General features: G+C 37.6%; 1 protein-coding gene across 4 annotated transcripts in view; it reads left to right on the top strand.

The window, feature by feature from the left end:
• LOC120310678 overlaps positions 1 to 22,627 on the top strand; it is a 62,819-nt gene extending 40,192 nt beyond the window's left edge. For 2 of the 4 annotated variants that reach the window (XM_039349347.1, XM_039349349.1), the window contains exons 3-6: positions 15,398 to 15,521; positions 16,221 to 16,353; positions 19,276 to 19,361; positions 19,923 to 22,627. In XM_039349347.1, coding sequence (XP_039205281.1) covers positions 16,287 to 16,353; positions 19,276 to 19,361; positions 19,923 to 20,396 — 627 coding nt within the window. In that variant the 5' untranslated portion in view covers positions 15,398 to 15,521; positions 16,221 to 16,286 and the 3' untranslated portion in view covers positions 20,397 to 22,627. Of the gene's footprint in view, positions 1 to 12,001; positions 12,300 to 15,397; positions 15,522 to 16,220; positions 16,354 to 19,275; positions 19,362 to 19,922 lie in introns of those variants that run through there. The other 2 variants (XM_039349350.1, XM_039349351.1) reach the window with 2 other exon arrangements.
• The last annotated feature ends 3,833 nt before the right edge of the window (positions 22,628 to 26,460 follow it).

The raw sequence follows: 26,460 nt of genomic DNA, 5'->3' as shown, positions 1-26,460 counted from the left end.
ACAGTTAATTGCACAGATCTTTGATTCCACAAAAAAGCCTCATTACTTCACCAGGAAACAGTGAATTAAGTTTGACCAAAGATTATTGGGCAAAACACTCATAGATTTTTTTTTCTTTGCTGAAAAATATAGACTAAAACAAAAACAACAGCTTTAGGAATTCCAATGGTTTAAAAAAGGCAAACATATCAAAAACAGCACCAGTGTAATTTTTATCATAGACGTTCATAGAGAGTGAAATAAAAGTACAGTACTTAATGATTGCTGTGCTATAAAAAGTACCTCATTAAAAAGTATGACCAATGTTCAAGGATAATAGATGCATCTCCAGGAAACATTTCATTCCAGACATCCCAAGGATGCTTTTTTTCAAAAGGCAATTGGATTTTCTTGGTTTTTTCTTTAAAAATGTTTGGCTTCTCATCCAAGAAGTTTCTTCAGTTCCCTTCATTCCAGACAATTTTTTAAAACAAACTAATTAGATGTCAGAAGGAAAATTGCATGAAGTAAATCACAATATAAGCAATAGAGTTTCTGTCTGCCATGAATAGCGTCAATATTCTATACTGGACTTCTGACACCAATCTAGCCACATCTTTTTTTCTAAATGTCAACTTTTCATTATAGGTAATCAGACAATATATCTAGTTCACTGTCTAAAGAAACTGATTTCTTGTGCTGATCTTCTCTTCAAATCCCAGGGTAATACTTATATTGCTTTAAAATCTGTGAAGCCTTGTGTACGTATAAAGCAGAGACAAAGACAAGTAATTGAAATCTCACACCTTGATACATCCCTCAGTCTTCATGTAATCTGAGGGACTGATTTGAATAGAATCGTCCCATTATTGGGCAGATTAAAAACACAATTCATGCCTTGTACCTAAAAGCTGTCCTGTTGAAAACCTTACATCAATTATCTATAGATACTTGAGAAATTGCATTACTTAGCAACTAAGCTATAAGAACCTATTACAATTCCTGAATCCGACGCATATTCTTCAGCATTGACAACTTGACCTAAGATCCTCCACATCACTTCTGATAAAATCAGTACATCCATCTATGGCAGACTATGTGCTTAGTTCTTGTCATCAACCCACGTCACAGTTCAAACATGTAAAATTCAGTTGAAGGTATCTATTCTCTGCACTCATATATTGAAAAAGAGTCAAAGGTTCCATGGCAGCCTTAGTTTGTTCTTTTCTCAGTGCTCATTTAAAATATTCTATGTGCAATTAGCAATATGTTCATATTAAATAATTTACACATAATACAAAACAATGTCCCCATCCTGAATAATCACTTCCTTTAAGCACAAGAGAGAAAAAGAGGGCCAAAAACATTATCATGAATTTGCTGCTGCCCTACTACCTAACTAATCTTCCTACCTGACGATTCATATCTATAATATGTTTCAAATTAAAATACCACTTGGTTTTCCAGATTTCACTTATTGTCTTTTTCAGGGTTTCTTTTTGATGTCATTGTAACTGCAGAGAGCCACTGAATATTGTTTTCTGCAGAATAAATATGCGTCAATCCATTGAGAGGTGGAATATGCCAGGTGAATACTGGAGCACAATTGCTCAGGAAAAAAACAGTTCTCATTGCACCATAAGAGAATAAAATATCAAAAGCAAAAATGCCTTTTTTATTTCTTTCTAATGCACACTAAGATGTTTTCAGGTGTGCCATTCATCCCCCAGCAGGAGTAACACACACAGGGGCATTTCTCAGATGCAATTTATTAAAAATCAACATCTCTGCATTTTGCTGCCTCTCTAGATTATGTTAAACTAAAATGGTAACATATATTTATTGATAGGTATAACAACAAGAAGATGTGATAAAGTGCAACCAAAAGAATAAATACAATAAAATCAGAAAAGAATATATAGAACAATGACAGTTATTTAGTTTTGTAGGAACTAAGAGATATCCATAAAAAGTTAATATAAAACAACTCAACTTTAAAATATTACTAAACCCAGCCACATACAGTATGCCAAATATTGGTCCATTTTCTCACATTTAGTACAATATGTTGGTCTGACAGAAGGATATTTATATAATATACCTAGATTATTAATGGGATCCAGTTTGGTGTAATGGTTAAGGCACCAGGCTAGAAGCCAACAGATCATGAGTTCTAATCCTGCCTTATGCACAAAGCCAGCTGGGTGACCTTGGGCCAGTCACTTTCTCTCAGCCTTAGAAAGCCAGCAATGGAAAACCAAATGGCAATGACTTGTCCAGGTAGTCACCCAGTCAACATGCACGCAAAATCTTAATATTCAATAATCTTAGGTGCCTTGAGATAGTAAATGTGGGTAAGAGAGAGGAAAAATGGATATTCTATCAATACTAATTACATTTTTGGATGTTAATGTTACAAGATTATAATTAGTTGACTTTTCTTCAAAATTAAATATAATGAAATGTAATGAAATGGAAAAAAATGAAGGCACAGCATGCATCAAAGTATTTGTCTTATTAAAATGGAATTCTTAGAGAATCATGGTTAAGCCACATATAAAACTCTGTAAAATGTTTGGGTCCTTCTTTGGAGAAGGGTTGCAAATAGTTGCCGTTTACATTTAGATAATTGTTTTGCTGAATCAATAAAATATTTTTATTCCAAATGGTAGGAGTTTATGGATTGCTTTGGAACTCCTTTTATAAGAAAATATTTAGAATCCTCCCTGAACTGATTTTTAGAGGAACCACCGAGATTTTCTTGTACTTAAATAAGTAGTTCAGGTATAGAAGACATATGGCAGAAGGCTGTAGAAGTCTATTCAGATTTTAATGTTTCGTTGATGTTCGGCAAAGAAGGAAGTTATGGAGTGGAGCTGATTCTGCTCCTATTATATCTTTTTAATTCACATTATTTCGGCAAGCACATAAACAGGATTTTTGTGTTAAATCTCACTTATAAATAAAAATCATATATATTGCCGGATTAGTGTTTTGCAGTGTTGTTTTGCAGGGATGTCTCTGTGACATTTTGAGTGTTGCTGAATAGTTTATTCATTATGCTTCTTCTAAATTTGTGGCACACCACTCAGAATACTAAACATCATCCCCTAAGTAAAGCATAGAGATTCATTTTGAAGAAAGGTTTGCATTTTAGGGAAATGCAGTTGGATCCAGCTCAGTGTCATCACTTGGCGGTGGGATATAAAAAGAGCAATAGAATGATCCGGCAACTTAGAGGTGGCTGTTCGATGTAGGAGAGAAATCCTGAGCAAATTCTTGCATGTTGTAATTAAACAGGTATCAGAAGATGATGAGATTTAGGTGGCTCAAAGAAAAGTTGCTTTAATCCTTTGATAGTTATTGTTTCTTCTGACTGCATCCTTGAATTTACTCCTCACAGAATTATCTATAAGTGTGTATGTGTGTGTATTATTTGATCTTGTTTCTTTAACAGCTATTATTTATCTAGCATGCTACCTAAGCTTCTATGTTTATATGTATGGAGCAGTTTTATTCTTTTAGACAATGTCTATCTTCTGCTCCTGGAAATTAAGTAGAAGTTTTTGGATCCTGTCACCAAGGCAACATCCAATGTATTATATGGCTGAAAAACCTTTATAACCACAGGTACATCAGAATAATGAAATAATGATTTGTACCAATCATTCTTTTATGGAAGATTTATTGAATCATCTAAACTTCATTGTACCAATAGAAGAGCATATCTGAAGCACAGGAAGAATTATGGGTCATTGGTGCTCTCTGAGTTTAGTTGTTTTCTTGCAGATGCTTTATTATCCAACTAGGTAGCACATCAGTGCTAGAAGGGAGTGGACTTTAATCTCTGTTTATATGCAAATGGCTTGCCCTGTCAGTGTTGGTGGGAATGTTCTTGATTAGGCTATTGTTTACTGCTTGGTTATGTGTCTCAGTGTAAGGTCCTGCTTCAACTAATCCTCTCAAGAAAGTAGAACTCTTGAAACAGTCATCGTTTCAAAAGGAACCTTTATGGAAAGGCAGTGATAGTAGAAGAGCAAAGCAAGATCTAGTATTTTCCCATTTGAAATGCTACATTAAAGCATGGGAATATTGCTTTAACATTGGAACATTCAATCATCTATGCTTACCTCTAAAATTGCCTGCAAGGGTTGGAAGCAGAAGGCACCATTTTACAATAATTCAGCTTCCATCTGAGTGGATGATTCTATTCTGTAGTCATGAGAGATAAATAGTTGAACTTTGGGGCATTCCAATGGAAGGCTATAAGTATAAGGCATTATGAAAAATCATTTCCCAGTTTCAGATGAGATGTTGATGGCACTCATGATGACATCACTACTCTATAGTAAACTGAAGATGCTGTGGAAATATTGAGGCACTGTCTGGAGGTTGTCAAGACTTTGATGGGGAGAAACAAATGGAGATGCATAATTAGTTGAGTCATCTAGGAACAATAGCCCTAGTGGCTGCTAAAGATGAGAGTGTACTTCCTTTGCTCTTTGATATAAGAATCTAGGACTCACAGTTCCTACTGGAGTAGCAATTGAAATCTGTGGCCAATATGAGGCAGCATTTACTGACCAGAAAGCTCTCGCAATAGTCCATCTTTTCAAACGTTTAGATTCTGACTACCCAGTTTGAATATCTGGAGAAGACCTTGTGAAAGCTTCCTGTCTGTCTGAAGTGCTGAGAGCATGGGCTAGGCATCAGGCTTCCTCATTAATAACTCCAATAATATCTGGAATATCCTGGCCCTGATGCTATTCTTCTTCTGGAATATCCTGAAGATATTTTTCTTCCAAAAGACTTTCAGCCCTTAATATTATTGTAGCTAGCTATGGTTCTATGTTTCTTGCAGATGTAGACAAAGAGGCAAATAAATAAGAGAAAAATGGTAAATAAAACTGGCTTTCTTTTCACAGAACTCATCCAATCTTATGGAGATATCAATAAAAAGAAACACATTGAAGGAATCTGAAGCAAAACACTGATAGTTCTGCTACTCTCTCTTATTTAGGAGATCTTCACTTTGTTTTGTTTTCTTTTTCAGTGTAGGACTCCTGCCCAACAACCCTGGATGTATTCAAGGGATGTACACAAGTCAGAAGCGACGATGGCCTTAGTTTAGTCTCTCCATTTTATTTAATTATTTTTTAATTTATTATCTCCATGCATCATTTACACCCTTAAAGAACCAAAGGACATTTTATTCCTCTGTCCAGGTGGCATAAGCATGCATCCCAAAAACTTAGCTCCCATCAAATATTAATATTGAAGACGTAGGTTTGTTCCAGAAGTTAACTGCTTAAAACATTTTGCTTTAAAGCATATTGCTATAAAAATGCATCATTTAACAGTGAAAGAGATTTCTCTTTGTTTTCTTCAGGTGAGATCCTACACATATATTGCCTTGAGAATAAATCACACTGTGCTAAATGGGGTTTATTCCCAAGTTAAAAGTGCATCAGATTGTGTATAAAGCTATAATAATCCCATACCTACTTATCTGACACTAGTCCAACAGATCTTAAAAGCACTTATTCTGAATGCCATATTTATCCGAAGGGGGGGGGAATCAATCTCAGTGTTCAGATGACTACTGAGAAAGAATAATTTTTAAAAAAATTAATAGAGAAAATCCAGTGCAATGCTCAGCTTCCCTACTTTGTTAGTTTAAGACTGCCAATTCAAACTGAAACCTGCTTTGTAGTTTACCTGCATAAATGTTACATATGGCATGCTTGTATATGCTTGTTCCTCTCTATCTTCATATCATCTTGATCTTCATTGTTGAGCAGGTACATCCCTGGAAAATCTACTTTCTTAGCCCCCTTAACATTTTTTGCTGTTCCCTCTATTCTGACAGCAAATTCAGGATTGAGAGTCTTTGTGAACTACATATCGCTGTTTTGGAATCTTTGTATTCTTTGGACAATGGAACATGTTGTAGTTTTCCATGCAAACTATTTGTCATGGATAATTGACTGGATAAAATCCTCACATTGCAGAATGTCAGTATTAGAATGTTAATGGATTTCACAGACATTTATAGTACAAGAGGACAAAGAAAACAAAAGCTTTAAAGGATGTATTATAAAATGCAGCTGATAAAGGCATGGAATTCCACAAAAACAATAAGCCCAGTACACTCGCCTTTAGTCTCACTCTCAAATGCTTTTTTTTTTTTTTAATTCTGGAGATCATTATTGCAAGAAAAGCATACAGTAAGTATGTATGCAGACATGGTGTTTCCAGGAGAACTTAGAGTCCCTTATTGCACAGAATAAGCCTCCATAGTTCACAACAAGTGTGGGGATGCCAAAGTTGAAGTGACTAGGGATGTGGCCAAAGGGTCCCCCAGTAAAGAGAAATCCCATCTGAGATAATAGCTCACTCAGCTCAAAAAGCAAATTGTAGGGGCAAATCCCTACAAACTTCTCATGTAGAAGAGATTGTGTGGGAGGCTCAATCCACATTACAGTTAGAACACCAACAAATTTATTGGTCAATTATTATATAGCACATCTCTGTCTCAATGGCCAGACCACCTCTTAAAAACCAGTCATTGCAGTAGGAATGGTCCCTTTTTAATCCTGGGAATAAAACTAATGTTTATCCTCTGCCCAACATCTCCTTCTAAAAGCTCCTATCCTCTTTACTTCCTAATATACCTCATAGCCTCCTTTCTCTCAGAAACTAGTTACTTGACCACACACAGTTTGCCAATTTCTTAATATTTTACGCAAGATCCTGGAGGCTATGTTGGAAGTGCAATAATGCACCTCAGTATGCTATGAATGCAAACTCTGCATTCTGCGGTTCTCCATAGCTCTGTTTCTTCTCAAAGACTATGGTGAACCATTCTTGGCCCATTCTGCAGGTTGCTGCTGGGTAATCTGCTGCAGAAATTATGTAAACCATCCAGCTCAGATAAAAACCCAAGTTTCTCCCAGATATCTTTGATCATATTGGTGACCTCTGGTGACTGCCAAAATTTGGAGTCACCTGCGAGGTGAACTGGCCCGCTGAAATGAATAGTACATAGAATGCAGTTCTAAAACCATCACTGCTAATCAACATAGCGAACACTACATTGAATTAATGTTTCTTTTTTTAAAAAATGCATGAGAAACAGTATGAGAGTTTTGATTCAGATCCACATGTAAAAATTGATCATCTTCTCTGAAAGGATAAATCATGAATGCAAATGATGCATCCAGGTTGTAAAATAGACTAGACAAGAAACGCAGTAATGAAGTATTCAAGAAATGAACAAAATTGAAGGAGGTTGCCAAGGAGGTTTCCTTAAGGTAGTTATTTTCTGTAGAATGGCTCTGTTCTCTGATACTTACATAATAACTTGCCATGTCATCTTCAGCTACTTCTTAAGCAATGATGTGTTTATGGGTGCAGCATCCTGGGGACAACAGACTGAAAATGACCTGCAAGACATCATCATCATCATCATCATCATCACAACCCCCAGTGAGGCACTATCTTGACGTGGTTGTGGGGTTTGTGTACTCTGAGGAAGATGAGAGCTATGCCAGAGGTTCAACCATACTGGACAGGTCTCATCAGAGGAGTCAGACAAAGAGTGTCTCTCCCATAAAAAATATGGTGAGACGTAAATTTCAGAATGCCATACCGGCTGGGATGTCGCCCGGGTTAACAAGGTCCGTGCTAGATATTGGAGTTCCTGGATATCTGGTGAAAAATGGGTTACAGGACTCAGGACTGTTGGCTGAGCAACCAGGGCCAGCAGCTGCAGAACTACTGGAAGAAAAGGTGTTTACCCGTCACAGATACACAGTGATGGAAAACAAAGAAATAATGATCTGTTACTACAGATCAAGTCCAACAAGAAGAGGATATCTAAAACGAATGCACCAGTTCTGGAAAGAACAACATCCAGAATCAGAAATAACAGAACAGAGACTAGCAGATCAACGCCAATTTATAATACGAAATAAAGTATTCACAGAAACAGAATTGGACGAACTGCAAAGGTTTACCGAGGGCAAAGAAATCAAAGCCTTACCAGAAGTAATTCAGAATGTAGAGGCAAACCAGCGGGAGTTGGCAGTGAAGGAATCCAGCAGAGATATACAACTGTTCTCATTTGGAAACCAGGCACCTCTTCCTCAGGAAGAACAAAATCCTCTAACTAAAGAAATAAAAGAATTGAAACAAAGAATAACTGAGCATCTAGAATAGCACAAAAACAACAGAATAAGGCTACCTGCATTGAAGCTTGTTCCAAAGAAACAGCTAGCACAAGTATTAAAAGATGCAAATACTGCAATATCAAGTATAAGCACCAATTCACTGCAAGAAACAAACCAACTAATGTACAGCACAGCTGCAGTTATAACTGAATACCTGGGATGCAAGATCAACAAAGAAGAAAAACAAACAAACAGTGCACCACAAAAATGGAAGGTTAGACTAGAAAATAAGATCAGCAAGTTAAGATCACATGCAAGCAAGCTAGAACAGATGAAAGAAAAGAAGCTGAAGAACAAGAAGACCAAAGAATACCTAATCAAGAAATACCACTTAGAAACAAGGAAGATCAAGGAAGCACTGGAAATAATAAAGCAACAAATAACAGCTATAGCCAGGAAAATCAGTAGATATGAAGCTCGAATTGCAAACTATAGGCAGAACCTCCAATTTCAATCCAATCAGAAACGTTTCTACCAATCCATCAATGGAGAAACTGCAAGGAATCAGTCAGTACCTGACAAGGAAGAAACAGTGCAGTTCTGGAAGCAGATATGGGATAACCCAAAGAAATACAACAAGGATGCGGCTTGGTTAAAAGAGGTGGATGCAAATAAAACAGAAGTTGAAATGAAAGAACTAGTAATAACAACAAAAATGGTAGAAAAAAGAGCAAGGAAAATCAAAAATTGGTCAGCACCAGGTGAAGATGAACTGCATGGGTTTTGGTTGAAACATCTAACTGTTATACACCCACTCATTGCCAAGCAGTTCAACAATATACTACAAGGAGGAGAAATTGAAAAGTGGCTAACAACTGGGAAAACCTACCTAATAATGAAAAATCCAGCAAAAGGGGCAACACCAGGCAACTACAGGCCAATTACCTGCTTACCAACAACTTTCAAATTACTAACTGGTGTGGTAGCTGATGCAGTACAAAAGCATCTAGTTGAAAACAATCTCTTTCCACCTGAGCAGAAAGGAAACCGCCCCAATAGCAGAGGAACAAAAGATCAACTCCTAATAGACAAAATGATCTTGGAAAACTGCAAGAGAAGGAAGACCAACCTGAATGTGGCATGGATTGACTACAAAAAGGCATTTGACTCTCTGCCACATGACTGGATAATCAAGTACCTAGAAATAACAGGAGTCAGTAGAAACATCAGAAAATTTGTGCAAAGATCGATGGCACAATGGAAGACACAGTTGCAGATCAATGGTGAGAGGCTGGGAGAGGTTAATATCAAGAGAGGAATATTTCAAGGAGATTCATTATCACCATTACTATTTGTTATTGCACTGTTTCCTCTGTCAACAATACTGAATAACTCAGGACATGGCTATCAAACATCAAAAACATCTACCAGACTATCCCATCTCCTTTACATGGATGATCTGAAGCTGTATGGAAAAACATCATCTGAAATAGAATCGCTGCTCAACACTGTCCGTATATATAGCCAAGATATTGTAATGGAGTTTGGCTTGGACAAATGTGCCACACTTACTATCAAACAAGGAAAAATAGTGAAAACTGAAGGAATCAAGATGCCCCACGAAAATAACATTAAGAGTCTGGATGAGGAAGATTACTACAAATACTTGGGTATCCTTCAAGCTGACAACATCAAGCACACTGAAGTCAAGAAAAAGATTAGAGGTGAATACATCAAGAGAGTGAAGAAGATCTTAAAGTCCAAACTCAATGGAGGAAATACCATAAAGGCAATCAACACCTGGGCAATTCCAGTCATTAGGTACACAGCTGGAATAGTGGACTGGACTCAAGCAGAACTAAAAGCAATGGATAGGCAGACCAGAAAAATAATGACAATGAATCATGCCCTTCATCCACGCAGTGACATTGACAGACTTTATCTACCAAGGCAAATAGGTGGGCGTGGAATGCTACAAGTACATCAGATGGTTGAAGAAGAAAAAATGGCTTTGGAAGAATATCTGAAGAACAATGATGAAGATGCACTGAAATTAGTATATCAGGAAGGCTTACTGACTACTGGAGAGACCAAACTGGCCTACAAGAAAGACCAAATGAAGAACAGAATAGAGGCATGGGAAGACAAAGCACTACATGGCCAATACATTGAAAAAAATAGCTGGGAAAGCAGATAATAATAAAACCTGGCAATGGCTAAGAGCAGGAAAATTGAAGAAAGAGACCGAGGGACTAATTCTGGCTGCACAAGACCAAGCCTTAAGGACAAATGCATACAAAGTCAAAATTGAGAAGACAGCAACAGACAGTAAGTGCCGCCTATGCAAAGAAGCTGAAGAAACAGTGGACCACTTGGTAAGCTGTTGCAAGAAGATTGCACAAACTGATTACAAGCAGCGGCATGACAAAGTAGCAACAATGGTACATTGGAAGATCTGCAAAAGATATCATTTGCCTGTAAGCAAAAACTGGTGGGATCATAAAATAGAGAAAGTCATAGAAAATGATAAAATTAAACTGCTCTTGGACTTCTGAATTCAAACAGACAAGCACCTGCAACATAACACCCCAGACTTAACAATTGTCGATAAGAAAGACAATAAAGTCTGGATAGTGGACATGGCAGTGATAGGCTCCTTGGGTGCAATCCCAAAACAACTGGAGCACCATTTGAACACCATTGGCATTGACAAATTCGCTATTAGTCAATTGCAAAAGGCGGCCTTACTAGGAACTGCTTCCATCCTGCGATGATATCTGTAATACCATCAAACATCCACATCTGTCTATCCCAGGTCCTGGGTAAGGATTCGATAGGTAGACAAAATGCCAAATCCAGTCTGAACATCTGGCTGACTGTGCGATGATCCATAATAATAATAATAAAGTTGGAAGGGGTCTTGGAGGTCATCTAGTCCAACCCCCAGCTCAGGCAGGAAACCCTATACCATTTCAGACAAATGGCTGTCCAGTCTCTTCTTAAAAACTTCCAGTGTTGGAGCATTCACCACTTCTGGAGGCAGGTTGTTCCACTGGTTAATTGTTCTAACTGTCAGGAAGTTTCTCCTTAGTTCTAGGTTGCTTCTCTCCTTGATTAGTTTCCATCCATTGCTTCTTGTCCTGCCTTCAGGCCCTTTGGAAAATAGCTTGACTCCCTCTTCTTTGTGGCAGTCCCTGAGATATTAGAACACTGCTATCATGTCCCCCCTCATCCTTCTCTTCGTTAAACTAGACATACCCAATAAGCTGTGAACAGATAAGGAAGCATTCTATCAATAAAAGAAAGGCTCTCTGCATATGCTCTGGAGCAATTTATCCTGAGGTTTAAAATACTTTGTTCCTCTCGTATTCAGTCCTAAGCACCAAAATTGTTCTAAACAAACCACGGAGACCCTACATGGATCAGTTGTGTCAAATGGCACAAATGCATTCCTGCTAGGTCCGTTTGCTTTGCATTACAATGTAATTCGAAAAGAAGTTGAAAATTCCACTTCCCAATTACTGTATGCTGCTAAGACTACAGGTTATATACAGTCACATCTCATTTCTGCTGTCTTGTATATTAGAGCTTAGAGATAGGCAATCATTATGGGAGAAAAGGAACAAGAATCTATGCAGAAACATGCTACTTCAGATTATATGGCATAATACATTTGGCCTTTTGGCCAAATTTGATGATTCTGTACCATATTTTTTACTTCTTTAATAATTAAACTATATGAGGAACTTAACTATTGACCTATACTTTTTAAAGATCCTGGAGCACCGGATAAGTATCAGATGACTGGAAAAGGGCCAATATGGTTCCCATCTTCAAAAAAGGGGGGGAAATGGATCCAGCCTGACATCAATACCTGGGAACTATTGTTCATAGTAGTGGTACTTAATCATCAGCTACCTTTTTTCTGATATTTATTCTCACTAGAAATGATGCATCTATTCAAACAATAGATAAACTATATGTGGGATAAGCTTGCCTCCCAATAGCTGACAATCCCCATTGTGACATCACATATGAGAAAACCCTGATTGGCTAAATACCAGCTGACATACAATAAAAGAGGCTAACATATTCCAGGAACTGATTGAACTGATTACTTTTAAGCTTATTTCTGCCCAAAATGCAGAGGTAGGGATGGTAAAACCCAGCATATATAAGCGCCATTGAATCTGAGCATTATTAATCTCTAGTTTCTATCTCATTAGGCAGACTGATAATGTAAAAAGTAATTTCCTCTAGAAAGCATGCTATGTTCTCTTATTTCTTCTAATAACACTACTTTCTCCCTCTTTATTACACTCCTTACTCTAATCATTTTCAATGAACATTTATTTCTCTGCCTTGGAAAAATTCTACTGCTAATGCATGGCAAATAATAGACTTTTATAAATTTACCTTTAAAATTTTAGAAACCTCAGTGCTGATTTCATAACCCAGCTGCCCAGTATCTATAATTTAAAATGATATGTGAAGATTTCTATATTATTAAGATTTGATAGCAGTATTTCACTTCAAATTCTGCTGGTGAAAATGCTTGGCCTTATTTCAGAAGTATGGTTACTATCTCAACTTGTCATCTCTCTCTGATACTTACAGCAAATTAATTTCTTCTAAGAGATGCATGAGTGCTCTATAAATACTGTTTCTCTCCAAAGGCTCAACATGCATGTCTTTTTTTCTTTTTTATTGAAAAGAGTCTCTTCTTTCCACCACTAAATCCTGCTAAGACACATAGCCATGAGGGGATTATAAATCTATTGGTATCCATATGCTTGAATATTTTTCATAAAGATATAGTCAAAAGTATCATATAAACATTATGAGCTGAAAATGGATAAAAATGAACTGATGATTCTGGATTTACTGATTAATAATGGCAGAATATGGGAAAAAGAGAACCGTGTTATATAATTTTGAAGAGGAGAAATGGTTTTAAATGTTTTTATAACTGCTGCAAACAAGATTGAAAACTGTTTCCTTAATTATCTATTTTCTTTTTCTCCTTTTTTTGTGCAACTTTAACACTTCTTATCTTTTCCAGCTCTTTATACTGTTCTGTTCGGTGTTTTTTTTTTTACTTTATAAAAACCTGATTTAATGAAACTATTAAGCAAAGTATTATAACATCATTGTGAACAAAAAGAAAAAAGAAAATATCAAATACTAAAACAATAAGCAGATAACAAAACACTAATGTTTTAAAAGTCTCAAATGATCAAATATTATTTCAATTCCCTTCTTAGCAGTGATTAAACAACTTACTTCAACTCAGCATTATTCCATTATATAATCTCCACTACAGAGGAAATTAAAGACCTCTGCAGTGGGCCTTGAAAAAAGTAGCCCACGGATAACTTGCACAGCTTTTGATTATACATTAGTACACTGTCCTGTAAGTAGGTTGGGCTTAAGTTATGAAAACCTTATATAACTTAATGAGGACTTTGAACTAGGCTTAGAAGGCTATCAACCAGTGAAGTAGTTTTAACACAGGTATTATGAGGGACCGCTATGTGTCACTTGTGAACTTAAAGGTGGTTCTATAAAGAGAACATTTAAATAAGCCCTGGTCTCTTTTCTTCAGGATTCATGGTTTTTGTGAGTCCTAATATCAGTAACAACTCCATCCTGTCCACATGTAATTTCAGTTTATTACATGAGTACTCAGCCTTGAGCTCTGTATCTTTCTAACCTGATCATTGTTGTCTTTTTCTAGAGTAACAAAATTGGACTATAGGTAGGAAAGATCTTATGACCAAGATACTTACTACCATTTAGCTTTCTCATTCCTAATTTGCTGTCTGCTATAGTTTCTATTACTGCAATGCCAGCTTCTGCATTATATCCAGAACTTTTTTTTACATTGAATATTTTTCTGTACTTGTAAAGTCCAAGGCTTGTGCACCTATAAAAAAATGTCATAGCATTCAATCTTGGTGTGCTGGAATAAGCAATGAATGATGCCAAAGATAAATAAGAACATATATTATTTCTCTGACAAGCCTGTTTTTCTTAAACTTCTCTCCCTCTTGAGCAAAAGGCTATTTGGAAGGGACTAATAGCTGTTACCAAAGTTCTAAATTTCTTCGAGGAGGTTCTTAAAATTAGGGCTGGAAGGATTCCACTCTGAAATAATTAATTAATTAAGGCTACAATATAAGTTGGATAACCAACTAATAATATCTAACCTACTAGTACAATATGTACAACATAAAATGCAAAACAAATTTCCAGAATTGCAAGTTGCACTCCATTAAAATATATCAACGTTTTCAGATGTTTGATTTTATTTTGTTTTGTTTTGTTTTTAAAAATAAACTCCTTATTTCCATTGATGAACTTCTCATTAAAGTTATGCCCAGGTGCACTGACTTCCTCCTTATAACAGTAAATGCACTACATGTATTTGAAAATAATGATGGATTGGATCTAGGCATGCCCTCTGCAAAAAGAAGAGGCTCCATTTGCAGAAGAGATTCCAAACAGTGGTGCTTCACCAATTCTCCCTCCAACCTCAAATCCCAGGTATCCTTTAAAAAGCTGCTCTAGAGGACCAAAACCATGTCACTCTCTGACTGTATGAGAACACTGGAGCATGCTAAGGGGGGGGGGCACATTCATTTAAAGTCTGAATCCAACTCCATGTATAGCCAACCAAAGTGCCGTTCCATTGAGATTCCGTGTACTCTTTTTTTTCTCAGTTTTAGTTTTTGTTCCTTGGTATATTTTGGGGTGGGTGGGGGGGTGGGCTAATTATTTGTTCATTTACCCCTTCTCCCCAAAACCCCTCTCACAACAGTTCATAAAAAGGTTAGCATTTCTCTTGAATTTATATTCTAACAGAAATGTCGCCCAGAATTGTTTTGATATGGGCAGCAAATAATTTTTTTAAAAAAAATAATAAAATAAAATAAAATAATAAAATAAAATAGAAATTGAGAGTTCGAGAAGAAAATAGTAATGATTATCTTAGCTGTCCAGGTGAATTCAAAAGCTACCATTCCAGTTCAGATTGCTTGCATTTTATACCTATCATCCGTCTGTCTGTCTGACTGACTGACTGACTGACTGACTGACTGCCTCTATCTCCACTTGGACTGGTGGTTTTCATTTATGTTTGTCTATGTTTTTGTTTTTTTCTTGATTTATGCTAGGGGGGTTTTCTTATTTTACTTTATGTTCCCTGTCTTGAAGTTTTGTCTGCTTCTTCTTTTCTCCTCTCACAGCAAAATGATCCCTCAAAACTGCTTCTTATGTTAGCTAGCTGGAGAGGGAAAAGCTGGTATTGCAGCAGGATGGCAACAGCTCCCCATGCTGTTGACTTTTTCTGCTCTTTCCTTTCAGAAAAAGGTGAGCTTCCATCATCATCATCATCATCATCATCGTTGTTGTTGTTTTGTTTTTATTATCTTCTGAACATCAACCTTAATTTGTAGCATATACACTGCATATACCTGAGCCGAGGTGGCACAGCAGTTAGAGTGCAGTACTGCAGGCCACTTTAGCTGACTGTGTTCAGCAGGTCAGCGGTTCAAATCTTACCAGCTCAAGGTTGACTCAGCCTTCCATCCTTCTGGGGTAGGTAAAATGAGGACCCAGATTGTTGGGGGCAAGGTAAATATATATATACATTGCTTACTGGTGTACACCGCTTAGAGAGTGCTTGCACTTAAAGCGGTATATAAGTCTCATAAATAAATAAATAAATACATTAATAAATAAATAAACTAGATATTTCAAGACAGATAGTCTTGTCTCTGCATCTGTTAACAAGAGTTGTAGTCCGTGAAACCTTTTTTACTATAATAAAAAGTGTTAATTTGTCACAAGATTCTTTATTGCCAAGGGAAATGGAAAAGAGGGTGAAGTAAAATTATCATGCTTTGTGGTCCTTGAAATCAGAACTGGAACATGCCATTCTACTTGATCACGAATTTGTAATACAATAACTATTGAAAATATGAATATACTATAAACACTGTAATACATCACCTAGCTTGTATGTTTTTAAATTTTTAAATATGCATTTGTGGATGAACAACCTTAAAGGAAACTAAAGCTCCACTCTTGAAGTGACAGAAGTATAGATCAAGGCAAAGCTGCATCTCAACGATAATGAGGAAGGGGGAAAAAAAAGATCCTGGACAAATTCCTTGGACATGGAAGCAATCTTTGCCATTAGGTAAGTATCAATGATTTTAGAAGAATAGCTGTACAGATGGGTTTATTTCTGCAGAGGCTCTTTCCCTTCCATATACAGTGGAGCTGTTTCAATCTGAGCTTTAAAACTGTAACACATGCAGGATAGAATTAAATGACATTTCGGCAGAGAAATTCTGGCAGTGCTTGTAATATGCAATTGAAAAGAATTGTGGAAGAGCTTGTGCTACACATGAATGTAAACGCACCTCTTGACATGAAAAGGAACAAAGCTTGTGCAGGAGTTTGCTTATGGTTTTTATTTGAATGTATCTTAATACAGGAAGTCCTCAGCTTACGACCCTAGTGGGGACCATGATTTTGATTGCTAAGCAATGCGGTCATTAAGAGAGTCATTGTGTGACCAGACACAAAGTTATTGCAGTCATTAAGTGAACCATATGGTTGTTAAGTGAATCACACACTCATTAAGCAAATCTGGTTTCCCCGATTGATTTTACTTGTCAAAAGCTGGTTGGGAAATTCACAGATCACTAACACGTGACTAGAAAACATTGCAACTGTTGTAAATGCCAGCCAGTTGCCAAGTGCCTGATTTGTGACAGCAATGGCCATAACTTTTGGGGACAGGTTATCATTTTTTGCAAGGCCATCATAATGTCAAACAATCGTTAAATGCATGATCATAAGTCAAGGACTACCTGTAGTGTAGAAATCTCTGTGCTAATGAGAGTTTGCCTTTGCATCTCAGAAGACACCCAAAGCCAATGGATGAAGTCTGTTTTCTCAATTATTTTTCAGAGCTGTACTACAATCCATTTTTGCTGGTTAGAAAGTCATTTGCTATTATCAGTCAAATGCATATGCAGTCTTCCCCTCTACGTACGTTTTGTTACGTCTGTTGGATATTTTGCTCAGTCCATCCATTAGCACCAAGATGGATTGCTTTGCTCTCCTCTGTAGATACAGGGGCACAGGAAAAAAAAATCCTAAGATGAGCAAAGTGAAGAAGCAAAGATCAGTTCCCTTGGAACCAGCTCCTTTTGCTGCCCGTAGGAAGAACCATATGCTTAGAGACTGCTATGTGTCATCACAGCTGGACACAACTTGAAAATCAGATGTTTGACAAATTTAGTGTAAAACTTTAGCCAACACATTCTGGCAGGTCCAAAAACAATTTTTGGTTGAAAACCTAAGTGACTCAGAATGTTAGGACCCCTGTTGGGCCCATGATCTGACTTGTAAAAAAAAAATCTGGGCTGTCACCAGGCAAACTCTTTGTGGGTTGGAGGCATGAGTCATTTATGTGAAAAGAGCACAGAAAGGGATCACTGAATGCTTTGCTGCCAAATGCTGGCTTGTTATGGCCGTGGCATAAGAATAGATCTTCTACTGCCAGGGCATTGTGCCTGCATCCTCATCAAAGCTGCTCACTGAGGTTATATTGGGGGTGTAGAGACTTTTACTTCATCCATGAGAATTGCCCTAGCTTTCCTTGGCAGCTCTAGCACTCTAAAACTGCATAAGAGGATCCCTCAGGAATCCAGAGTAGATTTGAGGAGCATTGGGGAGGTGTAAGTAGAGAAAGAACACTTGTTTGCAGGAAGGTGGATACAGCTACATGCAGTCATGAAAGATGATGGTCACCATAATGAAGTAATCTTTAACCTTGTGTTGCCTTAAGATTCCAATGTGGTAGCAGTGAACCAAGGACATGAATTATTTTTCTTTCAGATCAGACATTATATTTAGCCTTTCGATAGCATATCCTGAACAAGCAGTGTATTGGGAAATGACATTTTTATATACTTTTATTCATTTATAACATAAAATATAAAAATGCAAAAGCAAATAGTAAGGGACAACAATAGGGAAAGGGAAAAGGAAAAAGGGTGGACAAGAGGAGGGGAAGAAACAAAAGACATTGACTTCCAACTCCCTCTGTTGCAGTAAAATAAGACATTAAGATCGAATCTCAACTTTTTACATTTCTATACCAGTACGAGCTGGCCATTTCTATATCAACAAATCATTCTAATCAGTAAAACTCAAAATCATAGTATCATTTTTCCACCTCAAGCACAAAGACCAGAAGCGGTTTCCAAGTAGAAACAAAAGTACTTGCATTATTTTCTTTTATCAAAACAGTCAATGACAACTTTTAATTTAATGTCACTTTATTTGTATGTACATAGGATTAAATAACAGGGCCCCACAAAGCATTTGAAAAAAACTGCTAAGCGAAGCATTTTTTCTTGAATGATTAAAGCAGCTGCTTCAAACCCAGTCTCTGCCTATTTGTTCACATATATTCTTACAGAGGTTCTTCTCTAGCTGCCCTAACTAAAGCATTGTTTATAGAAAAACAGATAGGGGGGACAGCCTTTGAAGCATGCATGGCTTTCTAGAGAATGTCATTGCTTTAACATTAAGAAAAGACTGCTTCACTTGGGCCAGATTGATCCTTATAAAGGCTTTACGTGGTTCCAATAGAAGAGAATATGTGTAGCTCAAGGTTAAACAGTGGAGTCTTTGGTGCTCTCTGGAGCTAGGTGTTTACATGCAGAAATTTCATTTTCTGACTAGGTAACATCATGTGACATTATAATCAGTGCCCTATGCCCAAGTGCCCTAATAATATTACCAGGTTGGGTATTGAAATGTCTGCAGTAAAATACCCAAACTCAGAGAGCACCAAGGACTCCAGAGCTTTACATAATCCTATTAAATAATGATTCTTCTCTAGTCATATTTTTATGTGTTTTCTTTTTGGTCACATAAAAAGTAACAAATTTTGGAAGCCACATATGCCTGTGAGGCATAGCTAAACTTTATATGCTGGTTTGCATTTTTTCATTCATTGTATGATCACCCACAAAAATGCATTCAATTAATCAAGGGACCATTTATTAATCCTATGCATTGATCATTCTTCTTTTCACAGATTTGTTCCAAGCATCTCAGTCAGCTGTGGAGCTCAAGAATGCCAAAAAAGAAAAACTACTGCAAAGTGTTGTAATTCCTGTAACGGTGAGGCTAACTACTTTATTAAAGATATTCCACTTTAAAAAAATAAGGCAGGCCTTCTCCTCCAGATCATTTTTTAGTAGTTTGTATGTGATAGAGTCATTTTCCATTTTTTATTCGAAATGATGAAAGCCAGCAATGCTTAGAGATTACAGAGAAAAGGGAATTGCTTGAACTCTTAGCCTCCCGATGCTGGAACATTTTCATTCAGAAGAGCAAATCATAAACAAATTTTTGTTTATGAACCAAATGTATGGGTGAATAGTAATATGCTTCCTCTGCCGAGATGCTTGCTCTCTGGAGATTTAAATTGCTCCTACCCTGATGATGTACAGAAAGTTTCCTAGGACTTTGGATAGGATGGAAGTCAAGTCAGCTGTGAAACGTTTACTGCCTGACATGAATAGCTAAAATTCTTATAATTGGTGTTTTCTTCTTTTTAAAGTAATGACTCACTCAGAATCTTTGCATGACATTTAAGTTGTTTGTATGTATGTATAAATAAATAAATTGAAACAAAAGTTGCAAATACTTCCAGCCATCTCTGCATATTTGATTTTTTAGGAGCCTTCAAAAAAATGGAGAAAGTTTTCTTACTCTCCCCAGTGGGCAAGTATATTAGATGTGGCTCAAAAAATCTTAGATGAAGAAGACAAAATGAAAAAGAAACAGGGGAATAAAGCAAAAGGAAAACAAACCCAATCAGATAAGAACTTCAGGAAGGAAATTATAGAAGCTGAAGAAAAACTGATGCCTCAATTTTGTGATCTGCATGATATAAAACTAACAACTATACAGCCTTTGTTGGAGAAATTACCATCTCCAAAGCTCTCATATTTACGGGCAGAGAAAGAGATCTTAACAGCTAAAGAAATGGAAGATATTATTCAGGAAATTGTAGCCCTCAGGGCCAGAGAGAAGCTTTCTGAAGAAGCTATGGCTAAAGAAGGAGAAAAAGAGAAGCCCTTTTCTGAAGACATCTCTTCTATCAATGCCCCAACCCCAGGCTACCACTGGGACTGGAGGTGGCCACTTTAAAATGGCTACTCAGGATGAAGGTGCAGAATCAAACACCTACATTACTGCCTTCGGAGCACCATTCAATAACCTATCAATGTGCTGAAATGTTTTTGTTATTGTGAGTTGCTTTTGTTTTTGCTATTGTTGCTCCTGCTGCTTTCCATTCAAAGCCTCTGCGGGCAATTTCTTTAATCTATATACTACTAAAACTCTTGTGTCTGTCTGGTTGCTTATAACATTCAATTGGGCAAAATGATATGTCATAGGGCAACAATTTTTGAACCAAGATACCTCAAGTGGGCTAACATACCTAGTTACAAGACTATTGTACCTGTGGGAATGAAATTTGAGGAAGTTGTGGTCACTGATATGGGCAGCCACCATCACATTTCCAATGCCGTTTGTCATTTCCAATTCTTCCTACCAACTTCCTGCAAGTCAGTGAGGAAGCTGGTAGGAAATGTAAACTCAGTCATGACTGCCAACACTCCCTGCCAGCTTTCCATAAAGTCTTTGTTGTGGGAAGCTGACAGTTCAGCAGTGGGGAAGCCATTAGGGAAGGTTGCAAGCTGGTCAGGTAAATTGCTCTCACCTGTGCTATCTCCTCAATTCCTCTGCACTGATGCCACACAGGCCACTTGCACAACACCCATATCTTTCCTGAACCATGTCACTCTCCTACTCACCCTCCCTGACCTGTGTGGCACCTGTTGCACAACTGTGTATCCTACACACTCTTCCTAACTCATGCCATACCTTTGCATATTCTCTCTGATTCATGGAGTGCCTCTTGCTCACCCATGTGCATCCATGCACATCCTTCCCCAACTGTGCACACCGCTGCACATGGGTACATGTCAGGGAAAGTGCAAATCGGTGAAACAGGTACATGAGCAGCACTGGAGAGAAGTCCAAAAGAGTATGCTGGGGTGCATAGAGGTGTACAAGAGGTGCCTCATGGAGAATGCACAATAGTGCAGCACAAGTTGGGGACAATGGACAAGGGTATGTGAGGGTACAGGGGGAACATAATTGGATGAGGGAGGCATAGAAGGGTCTGGAAGGGAGCACAGGATGCAAGAATGTTAAGTAAGAAAATATCTGTGAAATGATAGTCAACAGTGCACAGGTTGCTTAGCGTGCATTAAGTATGCAAAAAGATGCCAAAATAAACACTTCACTGGATGCCTGTCCTGTCATATAAACTGCAGGATGACTGGACTGTATTTAAGCAACTTTGGATCCATTCCAATCAAGCAGATCTGGTTGTTCAGATGACATTCTCAGATGAGAATGGTACACAGTTTTTATAACAAGCAAACTATTTATTAGTTATGTATTATTTTATCCTGCATTTACTACAAAAAGCTCAAGGAAGAATATATAGTTATTTCCTTTCCACCCACCATGGGATAATGGAAATAGAATTGATATGTAATAAAACTATAAAGCCCTTATTTTTTTTTCAGATTACAACAAGACCACATGCTTAAGGTTTGCTTTAAAAATTGGGTAGTTTTGATCCTGTAGCTAGGAAGTATGAAACAGCTTTAATTGTTGTCCAAAATGTTCTGCTGACTAAAATTAATTTCTGGATAAACAGGAGTGAGTTGTAAAAAGGTTTTAAGAAGAGAAAAGGAATAGTAAAAAGAAAGAGAACATTGTCTTCCATCCCTTATTTTTTATATCTTTTTATTAGGCCCTGGGGAATTCAAAGGATATTGAGATTCAGTAAAGAACATGCACATGGGATATAACAGTAACTAGACTTCTGATGACTTGCTGAGAATCAATTCCTTAATGGGAAAAATTCCCCAATGGCCAGAATGAGGAATGAGGAATTTTGCCAAAAGTAAGACCTCTCCTATGAAGTTATGGATTGCCAAATGGCTAAATTATTATTATTATTATTATTATTAATAAAGGATGTTTGGTATGGATGTTTATTCCACAGAAATAAGATCCCTGTCTCTATTCTAATCTGAGTGTTACCTGTGTCAACGCTGTGACAATGGATGTTCCCGCTCTGACAACTGAGGGAAATAGCAGCCATTTTTACTTTGCTTTCAGCATGCTTCTGCTGTTTAGGAATCAGATGTAGAAGGGGGCATGAGGTGAATGCTTGAGCTCAGCTAGCCATAATAATAATGCCACTTTGTGGGAACTCAAGGACACAAATCAATAATGTTTTGGCCGGCTGAGGAGCTGGAGAAGGAGTCTGTGCTTCAGGCTAATTGGAGAATGTGATTTATGACTGCTTCATGGGGGTGGGAATTGCAACTTGTTACTTTGCATCTGGGGGAAGGGAATTTAGTTTTGGGTTCAACTATGTAGTGCCAATACTGTGTATCCTAATAAAATGTTCTTTGAGAAAGAATTCTTGCCTGGAAGTTCTTTTGATAGGTTTCATTTATCAGAACCATGACAACCTGTTTAATCTCAAGAAGTTGGGTTGGCATACATGTTGTTGTTGTTGTTAATTGCGAAGTCGTGTCCGACCCATCGCGACCCCATGGACAACATTCCTCCAGGTCTTCCTGTCCTCTACCATCTTCTGGAGTCCATTTAAATTCACACCTACTGCTTCAGTGACTCCATCCAGCCATCTCATTCTCTGTCGTCCCATTCTTCTATTGCCCTCAATCTTTCCCAGCATTAGGCCCTTCTCCAGTGAGTCCTTCCTTCTCATTAGGTGGCCAAAGTACGTGAGTTTCAACTTCAGGATCTGGCCTTCTAAAGAGCAGTCGGGGTTGATCTCTTCTAGGACTGACCGGTTTGAACGCCTTGCAGTCCAAGGGACTCGCAGGAGTCTTCTCTAGCACCATAGTTCAAAGGCCTCAATTCTTTGGCGCTCAGCCTTTCTTATGGTCCAACTTTCACAGCCATACCTTGCAACTGGGAAAACCATGGCCTGGACTATACGCACTTTTGTTGGCAGGGTGATGTCTCTGCTTTTTAGTATGCTGTCTAGATGTGCCATAGCTTTCCTCCCCAGGAGCAAGCGTCTTTTAATTTCTTGGCTGCAGTCCCCATCTGAGGTGATCTTGGAGCCCAGAAAAATAAAATCTGTCACTACCCATTTCTTCCCCATCTATTTGCCAGGAATTGAGAGGGCCAGATGCCATGATTTTGGTTTTCTTAATGTTGAGTTTTAAGCCAACTTTTGCACTCTCCTTCTTCACCCGCATCAAGAGGCTCTTTAGTTCCTCTTCACTTTCTGCCATTAGAGTGGTATCATCTGCATATCTTAGGTTGTTGATATTTCTCCCGGCAATCTTAATTCCAACTTTTGATTCATCTAGCCTTGCCTTTCTCATGATGTGTTCTGCATATAAGTTAAATAGGCAGGGCGACAGTTTACAGCCTTGCCGGACTCCTTTTCCAATTTTGAACCAATCAGTGGTTCCGTGTCCAGTTCTCACTGTTGCTTCCTGACCCGCATATAGGTTTCTCAAGAGACAAATGAGATGGTCTGGTACTCCCATCTCTTTAAGAACTTGCCACAATTTGTTGTGATCCACACAATCAAAGGCTTTTGCCTAGTCAATGAAGCAGAAGTAGATGTTTTTCTGGAACTCCCTAGCTTTCTCCATGATCCAGAGTATGTTGGCAATTTGATCTCTAGTTCCTCTGCCTCTTCGAAATCCTGCCTGTACTTCTGGTAATTCTCGATCCACATACTGCTGGAGTCTAGCTTGTAGGATTTTAAGCATAACTTTACTGGCATGTGAAATGAGTGCAATGGTGTGATAGTTTGAACATTCTTTGGCATTGCCTTTCTTTGGAATTGGAATGTAAACTGACCCTTTCCAATCCTGTGGCCACGGTTGAGTTTTCCAAATTTGCTGGCAAATTGAGTGTAGCACTTTTACTGCATCGTCTTTTAAGATTTTGAATAGCTCAGCTGGAATACTGTCACCTCCACTAGCTTTGTTGTTGCTCAGATTTTCTAAGGCCCATTTCACCTCACATTCTAGGATGTCTGGTTCAAGGTCAATGACCATCTCATTGTGGTTATCTGGGATGTTAAGCTCATTCTTGTATAGTTCTTCTGTGTAGTTTTGCCATCTCTTCTTAATCTCTTCTGCCTCTGTTAGGTCTCTGCCATTTTGGTCCATTATCATGCCCATCTTTGCATGAAACGTTCCCTTCATATCTCCAATTTTCTTGAAGAGATCTCTGGTCCTCCCTGTTCTGTTGTTTTCTTCTATTTCTTTGCACTGTTCATTTAAGAAGGCATTCTTATCTCTTCTAGCTACTCTCTGGGGCATACATGTAGGTCTTATTAAAGAACAGATCACTTTAGGAGAGATGAATTTTCAGAAGAATAATTTTCAGCAATAATCTGAAACCATCCAATAGCTTATTTCATGCTTTAAAAAAAAATTCAAGCAAGGCACAGTATACCAATAGTTTCAAAAGCTACAATTCAGATGTTTGCAACGTTGGTTTGTTCAAAGAGGTTTGAAACAAGGTAGTTGAGACAAGAGTTTCAAACAAGGAAAAAACAAGAGTGTTTTTTATACAAACTAGAGACTTTGTTACACTAACAAGGAACGAGTACAAAAATTAATATGAGCAAAACCAAGAAATACTAAGAAGAAAGAGAAGAACAACCCAGAGTTGAAATATCACAGGAAGCAAATATTTGTCCTAGCTTTAGTCTTTATAGGAAAAGGTATACAGTATAAATATTAGGAACCCCGCACATATCAATTTGTACTCTGCATTTAGAGGCATTTACTGTGTGTGCACATGTTCCATTGAAGCAAATGGCTACAAATAGATCACAGTCCTCTCAAGGCCTTATGAATGGGATAGAGGGGAAGGAAACTGTGACTCCTGGCCCTATTATTCTGCTCTTTTGCTCAAATCCCAAAACCCAGATTTGTTTAAATGGGTATACAGTTCTCCATGTGATCGTTATTTCTGATTCTTATAATAAGTTATGGAGTCGAAAGGGCAGGATGGGCACGCACACAGGGGCCTGGGCATGACCATCCTGACACATACTATAACCTCCTACATTCTATGAAATTTCTGAAGAGGTCTCAGCTTTCATATCTGTCCTCAGATGTACATGAGCTGCATCAAATTCCTGATCTAGATACAGGAATAGCCTTGTCCTCTCCTTTCTATTCCCTACCTTGTTCCTGTAGATTACAAATCAACTGCAGTCATCAAAAGACAAAACAGGCCAGTAAAGAAAGGGGACAAATTGCTCTGATTTCCTTAATGCAAATTTACAAGCCAAACATTTCAGGGAAATCTAATGTATGCGACTATATTATTTTCTATGTTTACATTAGCTCTCTTCTCAATTTTTTAAAATTTGTCTGCTTCTAAATGTGTTATCTTGTGCCCTGACTTAACTAACACCATCAATAATCTAGTTTGTAGATCAGTTGCTTGGAACAGTGATGAAGTGACAACAAAACTGTTCCCTTCCAATTTGGATTACTAAAATGCTCTGCCAAAGGCAATCAAAGTAGCTAAGTTTGGTGCCCTTCAAGGAAATGTTCTACCATTTGAAAACTATTAGTACATTATTTTGAAATACTAACTACCTAACATATGCCACTAATATATGATTCCTACATTGCTAATAGTCAAAAGAGCAATGTTTCCCAAAGGCAATATCTGAAAACAAAACAAACATTTCAACAGGTTCAGCATACCCCACCAGAATAAACACAAGCAGTTCAAAAATGTGAGAGGCAAAGCCAATTCAGTCTTTTTTATTATTATTCAATAAAGGTGAGAAATATGGCAAATCTCACCTGTGGGAAACTGCCGCTTTCTGTCATCACTCAGAACAAACTAATAACATATTATTGTGGTGGCACCAGCACGGCACATAGTTTCTGACACAGGTATTTACTCTTAAAAGGTGTCAGCCTGAAAAGAAATGTGCAATGGCACATTAAGTCAAATACGAGATGAGGAAAATCAAACTGACTTTCCTAACATCAATAATGTTGATACATTCCTTTTCCTTTTTTTTTCCGGTTCTTAAGTGCACACAGTGAATGGAAAGGCCACTGTTTTCTTACAAAACATCCAAATAAGTAAGCAATACAGC

This window comes from Crotalus tigris, unplaced genomic scaffold (genome assembly GCF_016545835.1).
Source record: "Crotalus tigris isolate CLP2741 ecotype Arizona unplaced genomic scaffold, ASM1654583v1 scf7180000018260.332519, whole genome shotgun sequence".
Classification (NCBI taxonomy): Eukaryota; Metazoa; Chordata; class Lepidosauria; order Squamata; family Viperidae; genus Crotalus; species Crotalus tigris.
This window is presented reverse-complemented; position numbering and strand designations above follow the sequence as displayed.